General features: G+C 38.6%; 2 protein-coding genes across 5 annotated transcripts in view; both read left to right on the top strand.

The window, feature by feature from the left end:
- The window catches only part of ACSL1 (acyl-CoA synthetase long chain family member 1), a 38,184-nt gene extending 36,504 nt beyond the window's left edge, over positions 1-1,680 (top strand). For all 3 annotated transcript variants that reach the window (XM_009100895.3, XM_018926569.3, XM_018926570.3), the window contains one exon: positions 51-1,680. In XM_009100895.3, the coding sequence (XP_009099143.1) occupies positions 51-191 (141 nt within the window). In that variant the 3' untranslated portion in view covers positions 192-1,680. The remainder of the gene's footprint in view (positions 1-50) is intronic.
- A 1,321-nt stretch (positions 1,681-3,001) lies between these two features.
- Positions 3,002-14,384, top strand: CENPU (centromere protein U). Of its 2 annotated transcripts, XM_018926577.3 has the most exons (11): positions 3,007-3,434; positions 4,830-4,947; positions 6,341-6,446; positions 6,768-6,858; positions 7,938-8,010; positions 9,030-9,147; positions 9,525-9,603; positions 10,639-10,686; positions 11,994-12,055; positions 13,266-13,422; positions 14,090-14,384. In XM_018926577.3, exons 1-11 carry the CDS (start codon positions 3,384-3,386, stop codon positions 14,225-14,227), a joined length of 1,041 nt encoding a protein of 346 aa, XP_018782122.2. In that variant the 5' UTR covers positions 3,007-3,383; the 3' UTR covers positions 14,228-14,384. The 2 variants fall into 2 exon arrangements, with proteins under 2 accessions (XP_018782123.2, XP_018782122.2); XM_018926578.3 differs by lacking the exon at positions 10,639-10,686 and having other exon boundaries at positions 3,002-3,434.
- Positions 14,385-14,473: the final 89 nt, after the last annotated feature.

Genomic DNA, 14,473 nt, shown 5'->3' with positions numbered 1-14,473 from the left:
CTTGTCTATTTCAAGGAATACAGCTTACCTAGTAACTCTTTATTTTCCAGGTGAAAGACATTGTCCTGCATACTGAAATGTTTTCTATTGAAAACGGCCTGTTGACACCAACACTGAAGGCGAAGAGACCAGAACTGCGAAAATACTTCCAGTCACAGATAGACGAACTCTATGCTAATGCCAAAATGTAACTGCAAGTGGAATGAGCAAAGTGGCACACGTCTGTCTACTGTTTGCCTTCGTATCTATATTTTGACTACAGCAAAAATAGGGAAGGAAACTGTGCAATCATTACCTTGTACAAAAATGGGTACTTGCCATAGGAACATTGAAGAAATGGAACACTGCCTTACTGTCAAGTCATGTTGCATATTGTTTTTATGGTGACCTACAATTTCCAAAAAGAGCCTTAACTATAAATGGTAACTATATGTAAGTTATTTAATATTTCCTTGGTCAAAAATGGGACTCACCGTCACCAAGGAGCTAAGGTTTTATTGCCAGCATGTTTGCTGTCTGCAGTGTTTTGCAGTTGTCAATTCCACAAAGGATTTGGCAGCTTTGAAGATGCCTCTAAGTATCTTGCATCCTCAGAAAAATTACTTAAGCTGTTCAAAAAAAACCCCCCACTCAACCACCACAAACCCCAAACCCTTACAGTTTGCATGGCTGGTATCACATCTTTTGTTAGTCCCAATATTAATTGGGCCAAGGCATCTGAGCTGTATCTCCCCTCTACATCTGCAGCCAGTAATGGGATGTACTTCTATAAGGTAGAAGTCATCACTCCACACAAAGAAGACTGATGAATAGAAGTTCCTCAGAGTCTGCATATTGTGGTTCTGCGCTGTGTGGATGCAGTTCATTCAGCAAGTGTAGCCTGTGCTGCATTAGCATGAATCTGGGGTGGTGCCAGCCGTGCAAATGAGCAGATCCCAACTCAGCAAGAACACTAGAGACCTAAAAACCAAATCAGAAGGCTGGGCTATGCTAACAGTCAGGGTAAACATTACACCTGTACCAGACACTTGTTTTCCTGTAATGAACTTGTATTTAAAATGTGTTTTCTAAAAATGTGCCAGGCCCTCTCTAAGTGGAAGAGCTTCTGACATAATCTGTTTTCTGTGCTTTCTGTATGAGCCACTGAGTACTCTTCACTGAATAGCAAAATAGGTCAGGTAGAATGTTTTTGCCTGATGCTTTGCAGCAATTGGAATGATTTGTACATGCCAGCAGAACTGTGTGTTGGCCCAGGATAGGTATTTGTTCAGGGATAAAAACCTAATTCCCAGATAAATTGCAAAATAATAACTAGTTATTATCTTTTGTTTGAAAAATCAGCAGAAATAAGCCTTATTACAGCATAAGTCTTTTGCTATCCTTAACAGAGTTGGTTTTGCATTAACATTCATTGCTGTTTTTTGAAAACATGGATATATGTAAAATACAAGCACAACAAGGTTTGCACTAAGATTTGTGTGTGATTGTAATGCACTACTCTGTAGCATAATTTCGTATGTGTATACAATTCAGGTACACAAATCCAAGTCAACTGTTAGAGCAGTAGTTTTACATTGAAATTCAAATGTTTGCTTAGTGTTGGCTATTTCTATGTTTTATAAAACCAAAACAATTTTCAAAACCAATGAAGGAAACCAAAATAAATATTTCTGCATTTCAGTGCTGTGATGTGTTTGTTTATCAAGGAAAAATGCTGCTGATTAACAAGTCCAGGTGTAATATTCTAACTGACAAGCTGTAAAACTCCACTGCTACAGACATACTAAATACAGTATAAAGTCTGGTTGTTTACACTTTTGCTTTTGGAAAGTGACTTTTTATGTTTAAGGTGTTGGCCAATATTTGTAAGAAAAGGATGCTCTTGTATGTAACTTGCTCTTTCAGTACATTACTAAACAAGCAAATCTTTTATTTTTGTCGTTTTCCTGGCAGTTGTGTTCTTATCATCAACTCAGATGACTTAAGTGAAAGGTGGAGTTTTCTGAAACTCTGCCTGGGTGGTAGTGGGTTTCCTTATTCCTGCCCTCACACCATGCATTTGGCTTAAATCAGGGGTATGGTTTGAGAGATTTCAGAGATGGAGTTACCAGACCAGGAGAGAGGAAGCACCACCACCTGCACACTGTTTAAAGCTCCATGCCAATATAGATGTCAGGGCAAGATGCGAAGCTAACTTCTGTTCCTAACTAGAGTTTCTCCTTTTAAGTAATTTGGTATGTTCCTTTGTACATTTCTTCCATACTGAAGGAAACCTAAACCAAATTTATCACTTAGTAAATTACTCAAAGCTGTATGCTGCTCAGAAAGGCAGGGAAGTGTCACCACATATCTCCTACTGGAGATAGTTGAGAAATGGATGAGAGCTGGATCCAAGGTTTATGTTCTTAACAACATTCTATTGAAGAAACCTTTCTGGAAAAGCATCTATCACTACAGAAACAAATTTGTACAGTTTGTGGCTCATGGAGGTAGGTGCTATAGCCGGCAAAACAGAAGTGTAAAGAGAGCTTATCACCTCTTAAACCTAAAGTGTCTGTTTCACTGTTTTAGTTTGTCTGGCTTAAGCCAAAGGGGTGGGTGTGGGTGTCAGTGTCACCACCCCATGGATAAAGAGGTGTGGCAGACCCTCCCAACTGACGGGACTTGACAAATTGCTAAATCTCCTCTGAACAATTTAATTGCCAGAGATGGAATTTTACATTTTCGAGCTAAAGCCTATGCCTGCCTTTCCCCCTTCCCCCCTCCCCCCCCTTTTTTCCTTTTTTTTTTTTTTTTTTGTGCTGTTTAAATTATAATTATTTTTAACTGTTTCTGACCATAGCTTTCACTTTATCTTTGCAGAAGCGACCTCTTTCGCTTGCTTTTCCAGATGCACAATGTCAGTTTAGGGAAAGGGAGGGGAGAAAAAACCGGCACGTTCTTGTTTGTTTTTTTTTTTTTTTTTTTTTTTTTTTTTTTTTTTTGTTCAATCAGAATAATTAACAGAAAACTACGGAGGGGAGTGGTGGTGAGGAGAACTCCTCGGAGTGTTGAGCGGGCTCCAGCGGAGCGCTGTTGTGGCGGCGCTGTCCCGCTTCCCCTTCCGGCCTGGCAGCGCCTCCCCTTCCTTCCCGCCCGCTGCGCGCGCTTTCCAAAGGCGGCGGCGGGAGGCTGCCCTGAGGAGCCGGGCCGGCGGGGACGGGGTTCTACCGCTCTTGAAGTGAGCTGAACATGATAGCTTGAAGGAACAAATAGTCTGAAGTAACTGAGATTTCCCGTTCTCTCCTAAGTACCGACACAGAGAAAGCTGATTTGTATCGGGGACAATTTTTCACTAACTTCATCCTCGGTTTTGTATTCAACGCCATACACTGAACAGCGAAATGTCCTCAAAGAAGAAAACAAAGAAGAATCATACCAGCTATAAGCTAGAGGTAAGTTTCGTTGGGTTGGGCAGAATTCAAACAGCCAGTGTTTCGGTTTTGTAGAGTTTTCAAAGGCGGGCAAGGTGAAGGGCCTGAGGGGAAGCCGTGTGAGGGCTGGCTGAGGTCTCTCGGTCTGCTCAGCTGGAGTCTGAAGGGAGCCCTCATCGTGGGCTCAGCTTCCTCACCAAGGGATTTGTGGGGGCAGACACTGACCTCTTCTCTCTGGTGACCAGCGAGGGGACCAAGGGGAGCGGCCTCAAAGGTTGAGGTTCGATATTAGAAGTTTTTCACGCAGAGGGCGGTTGGACACTGGCCCAGGCTGCCCAGGCAAGTGGTGACAGCACCAAGCCTGACAGAATTCAAGGACTGTTTGGACAGTACTCTTGGGCACATGGTGTTGCTCTCGGGGTATCCTGTGCAAGGCCTTGTGGATCCCTTCCAGTGCAGGATATTCTGTGATTCTGTGTTGCGTTACTGTGCAGTTATGGCATTGTCTCCGGAGGTGGATGCACAGGGGGCCTGTGCATCCACCTATGCAGGGCCTGCTTTGCACTGGGAACTGCTGGGGTGGGCTTGGGGTGCTGATGTGGAGTTTTCTTTTTTCCTTTTAGGAGTAGCACAAAATGGACCATTGATTTTCAAACAGGCAAAAGTTTAAAAACAATCTCATAAAAGAAGATTTATAGAGAAAGTAGTTGATATGTATATTTGGTGCTATAATAGAAATGCTGGAGTGCTCTTAAGCATTGGTAAAGTTAAAAAGCTCCAGAGGTCAGTCTTTTCTCGTTATAATTCACCCTACAAGTACACACAGAAATTAATGAGGAAAGTCACTTGCACATTTTGTGAATGGCACACAACTGTTTTCACAACTGTTTCATAAACTGGAGTCATTCTCCCTTACCCTTCTGCTTTACAGAAGTGTCTCTGTAATCCTTTATTTATAAATTCCACCTCTTCTTTCATAAGGAGTTACTCTATAGCTTTTCAGTTTCTTAAGATGAAAGTAATTAAATTGGACAAGGGTGGAAATTTATGTGATATACAGATGAAAGAAGAAATATTTTAATGCCTGAAAAGAAAAAGACTACAGATCATAGAAACCAGGTATTAGAGTGCTATAAGATTTCTAAGCTTGTACACTTTTATGAAATAAGAAAAAGCTTGCAGTAGAATATAGTATCAAATAGCAGAAATAAACATTTTATGCCATCACTTCTTTTGGAGGAAAAACCCCATAGCCTGAGATGAAAATATGCTTTAAATCCTTATGTCATAGCTTAAGAGTCAGTATGGTTGTGGTTGTATCTCTAGCCAAATGTTCTTGAAATTTAGTGTCAACGTTTAATCTGTTGTACACTCAAAGAGCTGGGTAAAGTGGCTGTTAATTTCATACCCATCCAGAAGCACAAAGCTGACTCCAATCTTCGCTGGAAATCACTTCCTCTCGAGGAACCGGATGTCTCAAGGATATTGAAGGTGGCAGAAACAAATCAACTTGAGGAGCTTGATGAGTCCTTTGGTTAGTATTACCTTGAATGTCATTTAATGTAGGATTTTCACAACCAACCACATGGACAGAATACTTCAGGTGCTTGCCTAGGAAAAGGTTTTGGTTCTTTGCAAGAGAAAGTAATGGAGAGGAGAGACAGATGGGATTTTGTGTTATTTTCTGTAATTGGGAAGTAACAGGAATAATGCTGTAGTATGTGCAAACAAAAGTCTGTGGAAAAATACTGGCTATTCTGCCTTTATAGTCCGGATGGTAGCATTTCACACATCATAATATTGCAGTTGTGTAAGAACTTACAGTTAAAAACCAAAGTTCAATATCTTAACTTATTCTTTATTAAATTACACAAATTATGAAGTGACATTTTTACCATTGCAAGAGTATTCATGTTAGCAGACTTGGTCATTTGCAGGGGTATTTTTCTGCCACTTTCAGGTGTTACTTAAAAAAATAACATAAAGCCATACAATTTTTGGTGAAGGATTAAAACCACTTCCATGCTTTATATTGGAATTCTGTAATGAGGCCTCAATATACAGGAAGAGACTCAATTTAGATGTCATAGATGCTCCTCTGTCTGGAGACCTCTGTTATATCTGGTTATGGTTTTTGAAAACCAGTGTATAATTAGAAGCTGTAGAGAAAATGTTAAGAGCTATTTCTCAACTGTAGTAGTTATTACTCTGAGCAAACTACAAAATATAAATGACTTAGGAACAGCATTGACAATGAGCTATAAAAAACAATTTAGCAAAAGGGTTGTTTGTGAGGCAAGGCTGCAAAATGAAATGCTCTTTTCCTTGTTTCTGTGGTATGTATTTAGACTGCAAAAAGAATGCCCACTGACACTAATGTAAACTAACACAAAAGTTTTGTGGCAGTGTGCTTGAAAAAGAAATTTATACTGTGGAAGGCATGCTAAAACCTAAATTTTTCAGAGTTCTAATCTATTTTGGTAGCTACCTTCAAGAATTCTACATTTACAAATATTCTGTAGCAACCATGATTGCCTTCTAACACCCACTAAAGCAGCTTAAAATCTATATTAAAAAGAAAGAAAGAAAGTAGTTGTTTGAATGTGTAGAAGATTTACGTATGCCATAACAAAGAGGGACTTGTAATAATCTGTACCAGGTACTTTGCTTGCTCTGTGCCATGTGTACATGCTGAGCTACCTTTGGTTTGGGTTCCTAAAGAAAAAGCAGGTGGATGGGTACAGAAACTATGAAACCTTTCACTGTATGTTTTTCCATATTCCTCAAATAATACTTGTAACAAGAACTTCCTTTTTATTAGTTAGCAAACCACAAATATTCTTAAGTAAATGCCTAATTTCTGGCAGTGCTCTTTGCCTTAACAGATGGGAGCAGTGCTCATTCAGATTATTTTTTGTTCTTTATAGATCACCCTTTGCACAGTACTGCTGTGGATGCTTATGGAGAGGAACATTCACAAAATGAGGCACCTGGTCGTGTTTCAGCACCTCAAAAGCAAAATACAGACAGACGGTCTGTTGGAAAAAAATACAATTGTCAGCATTTAATTTAATCTTTAGATTTTTAGATTTAAAGGGGAAAGTGTTCTATTTAAATGATATGTAACAAAGAAAATTATTTTACAAATATTTTAATTAACATTTTAGTATATTTCTCATATGTTTAATCCAATTTGGTTTAAATCTGAAATTGTCTTGCTGTTTAATTCAAGTAAGAATTTTAATAGTACTCATATGAGATACAGCTGTACAAAATGTTCCCCAAAACACAAGGTTTTGTGTATATGGATCATCATTCCTCAGAGGGTAGTAGTGTATGTTTTTCTTTTCCCAGTAAAAAGCCACGTCACTCAAAGCCCTCCAGTGATGAAGTTCAGGAATTCAACACAGTTGATGCTGGAGAGAAACCCCTTAAGGAGACTGAGGTACCAAAAAAGTTTCATGATTATTATCAGTCAATTTAATTTTAGTTTACTTCATGCCATGCCTGCATTAGAGGGTGGGAGGAGAAAAAGACCTTCCATTTGTTTCTTAGTACTTAATTGTATCCCAAATAATCAGTCCTCAGAGGATTCCAATGAGGTGGCCAAGTGAAATGCTTAAAGCTACAAGTCATCACGTCAACCAGGAATATAATAGCCAGGTGTTCCTGGATCCTATAGCCTATTCTCTTGTTGGTTTGGGAGTATATTCTTTCCTTTTTTCAATTATCTTCTTTGTATCTGGAATATATGTTCTTGAGGAATGGCATACTAGATGGAACATGAATCCTTTGTACTTGTTTGATATTGAAGCAAAACAGGTTTATGGAAAAAAGAATATTGATTAAATGAATTTTGAATATGTGTTAGAATTAAAAGCCATTCAGTTTTGAATGAGTGTTTTTGAGCACTTACTCCACAATTAGTGTAAGATGCTTGTGGCCGACTTAACTGCCAAACATACAGCAGGAATCAACTGTCTGCAGGCTCAAGAAAGTATCCTATAATGAAAGAAGTTGTGCAGTAGTTGGACCAAGAGTTTTTTATGTATTGAAATTTATTGGAATTGTACACTCAGTACAGAGTGTTAGTATTTCATCAGTAGGCTGGATGCAAGCAGCACTCTTGTACAAGTGCTGTTTGGGGTCACAAAGGAGTCAAAACAGAGAAAGGATTGGGACAGAATGTGGGTGAAAAGGAAGGTGAGCAGGCACTGTTGATCAGAGAAATGTTAATCCTGGGCAATGAGTGTGCTGAACCAAGGGTCCTTAGGCTCCTTAGGATGTCTCCAGCCCTGCTGCCTGGCCAGTGGCTGATGGATCGGTGGCCAGTGCAGTCAGGCAGCCTCTGTCCTGCAGCAGGGTGACCACTGGGCTGGGACTGGTGGAACAGGCCAAAGGAAATGTTTACTGATGCTTCAGTCAGGAAATGCTTTCTGCATGCTGCCTGATTGTCATCTCTAGGAGTTCAGATGAGTAAACCTAGGGTTTCTTCTGGAAGTTAATCTGCTTTTCTTGTCACAGAAAACTCTGAAAACTACTCAATGCCAGGCAAAAAAGGAGCAGTCTCCAGAGGAGAACACATCAGATCCTTCTGGTAAAGTATACTTTTTAGAACTCCCATATATCTTTTCTTCATTCAAGATCGAAGTTTTTCAATGGTTGTCATTTCTGGAATGTAGCAGCACAGTGCTTCTAGAAATGGGAAGTTTCAGTTTCGGTATAGACCCCCGTGTGATCCCCATGGTTTGCATCCCTGGACTTGCCTGTTCCTCTGCTGAAGGGGTAAAGCATAGGTGTGCATTATACCTCTAAGTCAGCCTGGTTTCCTTGGGAGGGAAGCCTGGAGCTATGGCTATGAAGCTGTAGGAGATGTCAGCACATTCCTTGGTCTGGAAGCTGGAGCAGCAGCTGTGCTCAAGTTCAAGCAGAACTTGGAGTGCCCCTGACTGCCACGCAGGAGCAGCTGTCGGTGTAAAGACCCTTGAGACAGGGAGCTCCAAGACAGTGGCATTTTCAGTAGGAAGAAACTGTCCCTTGGGTCATCTTGCTTCCTTTGAACAGAACCCCATCACATTTTAGTACTGGATTTACACTGGGGAGTGTGTGAAGAAACATGGTTTAACTTTTTGTGGAATTGGTTTTATAATGCTATTTCAAAGTTTAACGAAATTTATTTGTGTGTAGTGGGTTTTTGAAGCATATATGATATTACTAAAAGAATGTATACAAATATAAAAGCTTGTGATTCTTTGAGTAATGCAAGTTGCAAATTCATGCTAATAGTTTTTTAACACAAAAAATCACATCTACAGTACACTATGTAGTTTATTACTTAGTTTACTGATGCGTTCCTGGGCTTGCTTGAATCAGTAAAGAATAAGAATTAAGTTACATGTCATTGATCATCCCAGTTCTAAGGTGTTCCCAGTTAAATCTATCATAGTTGCACAGGCAAAGACAGATGAAATAATTAGAATATTCCTCTTCTCAAATTTCATGTTAAAGTATTCATAACTTTAGATGGTTATTTTGATGGTGGTCATAAGAGTTTTTCTATTGTTTTACAATGTGTACCAGAATTGTGCAATGCTTATGTTCATTCTGTTGTTCCAGTGGATAGCCCACATTCTGTGCAGGTTTGGTGTCCCAAAGAGCTGAAGAGATCTCCTAGAGACATTACAGAACTGGATGTTGTTCTGGCTGAAGTTGAGAAGATAGCAACGAATTACAGGTAAATATTCTGCTTTTCCATGGCTGGATATTCAAAGTTTTAAAAGGAAATATCTGTGGTTTTGGTAATGGGCTCTCCTTTAGGGAATCAGTATTGCATGGTTACATTCTGATGTTAAGGATTATTAAGTATCTATGATACAAATGTTTCTTCACATGTAATCTTGACATGGTGTCCAGGGATTTGATATTTTTCCAAACAGGAACAACACATCTCAGCTGCTTTTTTTCAAGTTACAAATGAAGCTATTGCTAGTATACGAAAGATTTGCAGTTGTCTAGCTGCTTAACTTTGAGTTTTGTTACTCAGATTAAGGGTTTTGGATGAGATTTCCCCTTTACTAAACCAAATATGTTTTGTCCCTCTGACTTCTGCAGACAAAGCATAGAATCAAAGATTTGCAGAAAGGCTATCAGTGACTTTTCTTCTGCTTTCAAGGATCAAATCACTGATCTTGTAAGTACACCAGAGATAAAATCAGTTTTGTGGTCAAAATACCTATGGTTTTATATTGCCCTTTACACATTCATTTTACTAGCTGTAGAAGTTTCCAATCTCTTGTCAGTGTCAGTAATAAGAAAACACAGTTTGTTGTGTGCAGGTTAGAATTGGCTGCCTCTGTGCAGGTTTTCACAAGAATTGCCTCTAGACACGACACTGGGGTCATGCAAGTACTTTGCCAAATTGTCACCTTTTGAGAATAGGGAAGCATCCAATAATCCTGAAATGTTGGTCATATTTAAATCATTATGTAGTAAAACTGGTGAGCTGCATAATTTAGATGGGCATACAGCTATGTCAAACACTGTTTTCAAAGCTCATTGACTAGAGTTTTAAAAGGTGGGTTTAATTTTTGTGCTGTCTCAGTGACTTCTTAGCAAGGCCTCTAACATATTTCAGGGAAAATCATCCTTTTTTAATTAACATTTTGAACATAACTGTAAGTGTAAGATATTCAAGAACCATCTGGACACAATGCTGTGCCATGTGCTCTAGGATGACCCTGCTTGAGCAGGGAGGTTGGACCAGAAGACCCACTGTGGTCCCTTCCAACCTGAGCCATCGTGTGATTTATTGGCTGGAAAGATTAAGGTGATTACGATGAGTAAAATGAACTCAGAACTTTGCAGGAGTTGTGCCAAGTACAGTGGCTAACTACTAAAGCTATAGTTCTGAGTGGTTCATTAGCAGCAACAAGTATTGGAATTACCAGATTTATACATCTATATAAAGATGTAGAAAAATTAAAGTCAGTATTATTATAGGAATTGGTACTAGGAGTATTATTTGCACTAATTCCTTTTATGCAACAGTTTTCCTCTGGCATGAGGAGAGAGGAAAGAATCAATACACAAGTGGTGATGTCCCTTTGAACCAGGGTTTTTTTTTAATAAAAACCCAAGTTTTTATGTTATTCCAAAGTAATTCTTGCAACCATATTTTTAGGAGGGTAGTGATGACCTGTCAACCTGTAATTCTTCTTCTCTGTAGATAGCAGGAGTCCAGGAATTAAAGAATATGAAGAAAAAAAATGCTAAGGTAAATACACACATATCACTAGATTGTAGAGCATGCAGTTGTGGGCATTGAAATATTGAGAACTTGACTGGAAGAGACAAAATGATTTACAGAAAGGTGTACTGTACTCAGAATCAACTGCACAAACAGAGGTTAGGAAACCAAAGGAGGATTTTTTGGAAAAGATCTGAGTGAATGTGGTGGATTGCAAACTCCAGATGTTTACTGCTATATGGTGTAAAAAGAATGAGTGCACAGTAGGATGGGTAAGATCTGTGCATATCAGTTACTCTTTTGGCTTTTTGGTTTGGTTTTTTGTTAATGAGTGAGGCCTCTGGAGAGCCAGTTAAATAATGAGAACTAACCTCCGCAAGACATAAATAAAAAAAAAAATCTAGGAGAGCAGCAAAGATAGCAACCTGTGAGGATAGAATGGGATTACTTAATTTAAAGAAGGGAAGACTCAGGCAGCAGCATTCCCTAAACAGATGCAGAATTTTTGTTCAGAGGAAGACAGGTCCTCTCTTCATTTATAGCAAGTAGGAATTTGCTGAAAATGCAATAGGAATGTTGACAGAAGGAGGCATTAGTGTAAGGGCAGAAAAACATTGCAGTGGTTTCATCAGGGAGAGGTGAATGCCCTACAGAAGAGAAATTTAAGAGCAGCTTAGGCACTGTCTGGATGTCTGCCCAAATTAACATCCTCTGCAAAATTTTCAGTGGCAAAATAGCTTTAACAAATAGTCAACATAAAGCTTATCCTGGGAAGTAGCAATTAATATGCTAAAGTCTTGTTGACCTGGGGTGATATGGTACTCTGCCCTGCATGTAAAATGAAAATCTTAATACACACCTAGCATTCACAGCCACTCAGATTTATCCTTAGTTTGCTTCTTAGGCATTTGTTTAAAATTAAATTTTTAGTTGCTAAATTTAAATTTAGTATGAGCTATAGTAAAGAAAGCTTACTTGGTTATGGCAATCATCCTGAACATACCTTCACATTAATTTTCATCTTTAAACCTAAAACCTCCTAGAGTTCATAATGTTTGCAATCAAAAAATCACAAACTCCTTTTGTAGGCTTGTAAATCCAATGTTTCTTAAGAAAAATTTTGGATGGAGATTAGAGTTTGACACTTTGAACAGCTTTAAATTGTTTCAAATAGAAATGTAACAGATCACAGTTTTTCAGATCTGGTATCTTAGAATATCCCACAATGACAATCAGCCTAAAACTTCAGAGAAAAAAAAGGCAGCAAAATTCGAGTCGTTTGCCTTTGAAGTTTTAGAAACTGTTTCACAGACTTTGCTCACTGTTTGTTTCAGGCAATAACCAACATCAAAAAGAAAAGGCAGCAACTGGTGCAAGTCAGAGAAGAGCTAATTGGGTGTGTTTCTAACGATGGACAACAATAGCCTGAAGAACTTAAAGAGTCTGGTATTTTGTAACTCAGAAGGGAAAGTAAATTTTTTTGTTCTCTCATTTTATTTTGATGAAGTTACCACTTTGCTTTTTGTTTTTACACAAGCTCATGGTAACCTCTCCTTTACATATTTCAGTTGCCTAGGCAGTCATTCTTGCAAATTTTCTTAGCTGTCTAGTTACTGGGAGGGTGTTTCACACCATATGTTGATAGGACGAACACCAGTGTTAGGATTTGAATTGCAAAGGTGCTGGATCATAAATTACAAAGGTAATACAGAGAACTTTGTTTCTGAGATGGGAGAGTGTATTTCAGCTCTACAGGTGGGCAGGGGTTGCTCTTAGTACATGGTTTATTTATTTCCTTCTCAGGTGGCCACACAATTCCCCTTCTCTGACTTGGCATTAATCTTAAGTGTCATTTAGATACACAGCACCGGAATTATGTGGTTGGAAGAACAATTATACTTCTCCAAATCCCTCAGGTTGCTAGTGAAAAGCTTTGTACTGAAGCTGCATTTAACATACACCCTGTAAGGTATCTCTGTAGGGAGCCGTGGGCTTGGATCCACAAAAACAGGGTAAAAACCTTTTCCCTATGGCCATGAGAGGTGTTTTTCTTAGTAGTGCTATGGACAAACTTTTCTCAGAGAATTATTTATAGCCCCTGAAAACTGTCTTCACATTTTTACATGTTGTGTTTTAATCCTTTGATCATTTTAAGAAAGCTTTTTTCATGCAACCCTGTTGTATGAAAATCACTGTTGGTGCTCGGTGTTTGGAGTGCTTCTTTAATGGATTGGGCACTCCAGTTTATTTAGCAGAGGTGTAGGTAGTTTGTAGGTCCTGAATATGCTTCAGCATAAGCACTGAACTGAGCTTTGCAGGCAGGGGTGTGCAGAAGCAGAACACCTTGTATTTAAGAAACTACACTTCAAAAATGTAAATGCTTAAGAAAGAGTGGCAGACTCAAAAGAGTTTTGAGTCTTTTTGGCGTATTTGGACTCATGCCCCTGTTTAGTACTATGCTTGTTTTGCCTAAGCACTATACCATAGTAACCTGTGTTTTGTATTTCTGACCAACCTTTTAAGAATTCCTTTAGAGGAAATAGGGTCATGGTTATTCATGCAATAAATATGCAGATGTAAGCATCAAAGTCTTGATCTTCTTTCAGAGCTGAACCGCAACTGACACAACTACAAAGAGAATATGCTGAGTTACAGGAAAGGAAATCTTCCTTGAGGCAAACAATTGAATTAATTACTGATTTAGAGGAGCTACAGCAAGACTGTTTGGATTACAGAGAAGAAAACCCAAAAGAAAAACTGGTAGTAAGTACATATTCTGCACGTGTTTCAGTTTTCTAAGTGTTTTTATTTTAATTTATGAAATTTATTAACATTTTTTAAGTAGCAGTATTATGTTAATTGTCTTTGTGGAAGCAGCTTGAGAATCACTGCTCAACTTTACTGTATTATATCACTTGTTTTTTTGGTCTCATATTAGAAGCTGGAGTATTTCAGAGAAGATTCTGCTGCCTTGCTCTCCGTATCCAGGCATTCAAAGGACATAGAAATAAAACAGCTGTCCTTAGTTGTAACTTTTTTTAATAGACATTGAAGATTAACAGTGGGACGGAAGTAATTAAGTTTTTGTGTTGTTGTTGTTCAGAAGTAGGGAAAGCTCTGGCACTTCCATGTAAGATATTTAATGCTGAGAACAGTGCTGGTATGTCATGACCAGAGTAACTTCACATGTAGCTTTAGAACCCATTCCCTTTGTACCCAGGACCTGACATGGTACTTTCTGTGGACAAGGCTTACACACCTGCCTTGCGCAAGGGAAATCCTCACATTTCAGTAGACACTCTAATTGTGCCTGTTGCTCACTTTTAAAGGTCATGTTGTGCCACTTGAGAGGAAAAATAAATATTGATATGTAAGTTATCTTTTCAAGAGTTAAAAATGTTGCCTTGTAATTTTATTTCTTTATCAACAGTATGGAACGTCCAGCCTCCCTGCTCTTCTGGTGGAGTCTCGGAGGATTCTAGGAGCAGAAAGGCACTTTGAGAGTATCAATATGAAACTTGAAGAGGCTCTGGCTGTACAAAAAGAGCAGAAATCAAAGAAAAATTAAGTGTCCTTTTAAGACTTTCAGACATTCAGTGGGAACAGTTATTAGAAGTGTCAGTGCTTAAAGCTTGTTTAATCATTGTTATTCTATTTTGTTTCAGTGTTTAAAAGAAGTCAGCAGCTTAGAGATTGTATCTTTTTATTGTCAAATAGTCTCAGAATATCAATGAAAGGAAATAGAGGTCACAGTTAATAAAACTTTTCTGTACTCTGAACAATGTTGGGTGTTAATCTTGTCCTATTAAAGTAA

The sequence above is a fragment of the Serinus canaria genome, chromosome 4 (assembly GCF_022539315.1).
Source record: "Serinus canaria isolate serCan28SL12 chromosome 4, serCan2020, whole genome shotgun sequence".
Classification (NCBI taxonomy): domain Eukaryota; kingdom Metazoa; phylum Chordata; class Aves; order Passeriformes; family Fringillidae; genus Serinus; species Serinus canaria.
Note: the sequence above shows the minus strand (reverse complement) of the source record. Positions and strands in the feature narration are given on the sequence as shown.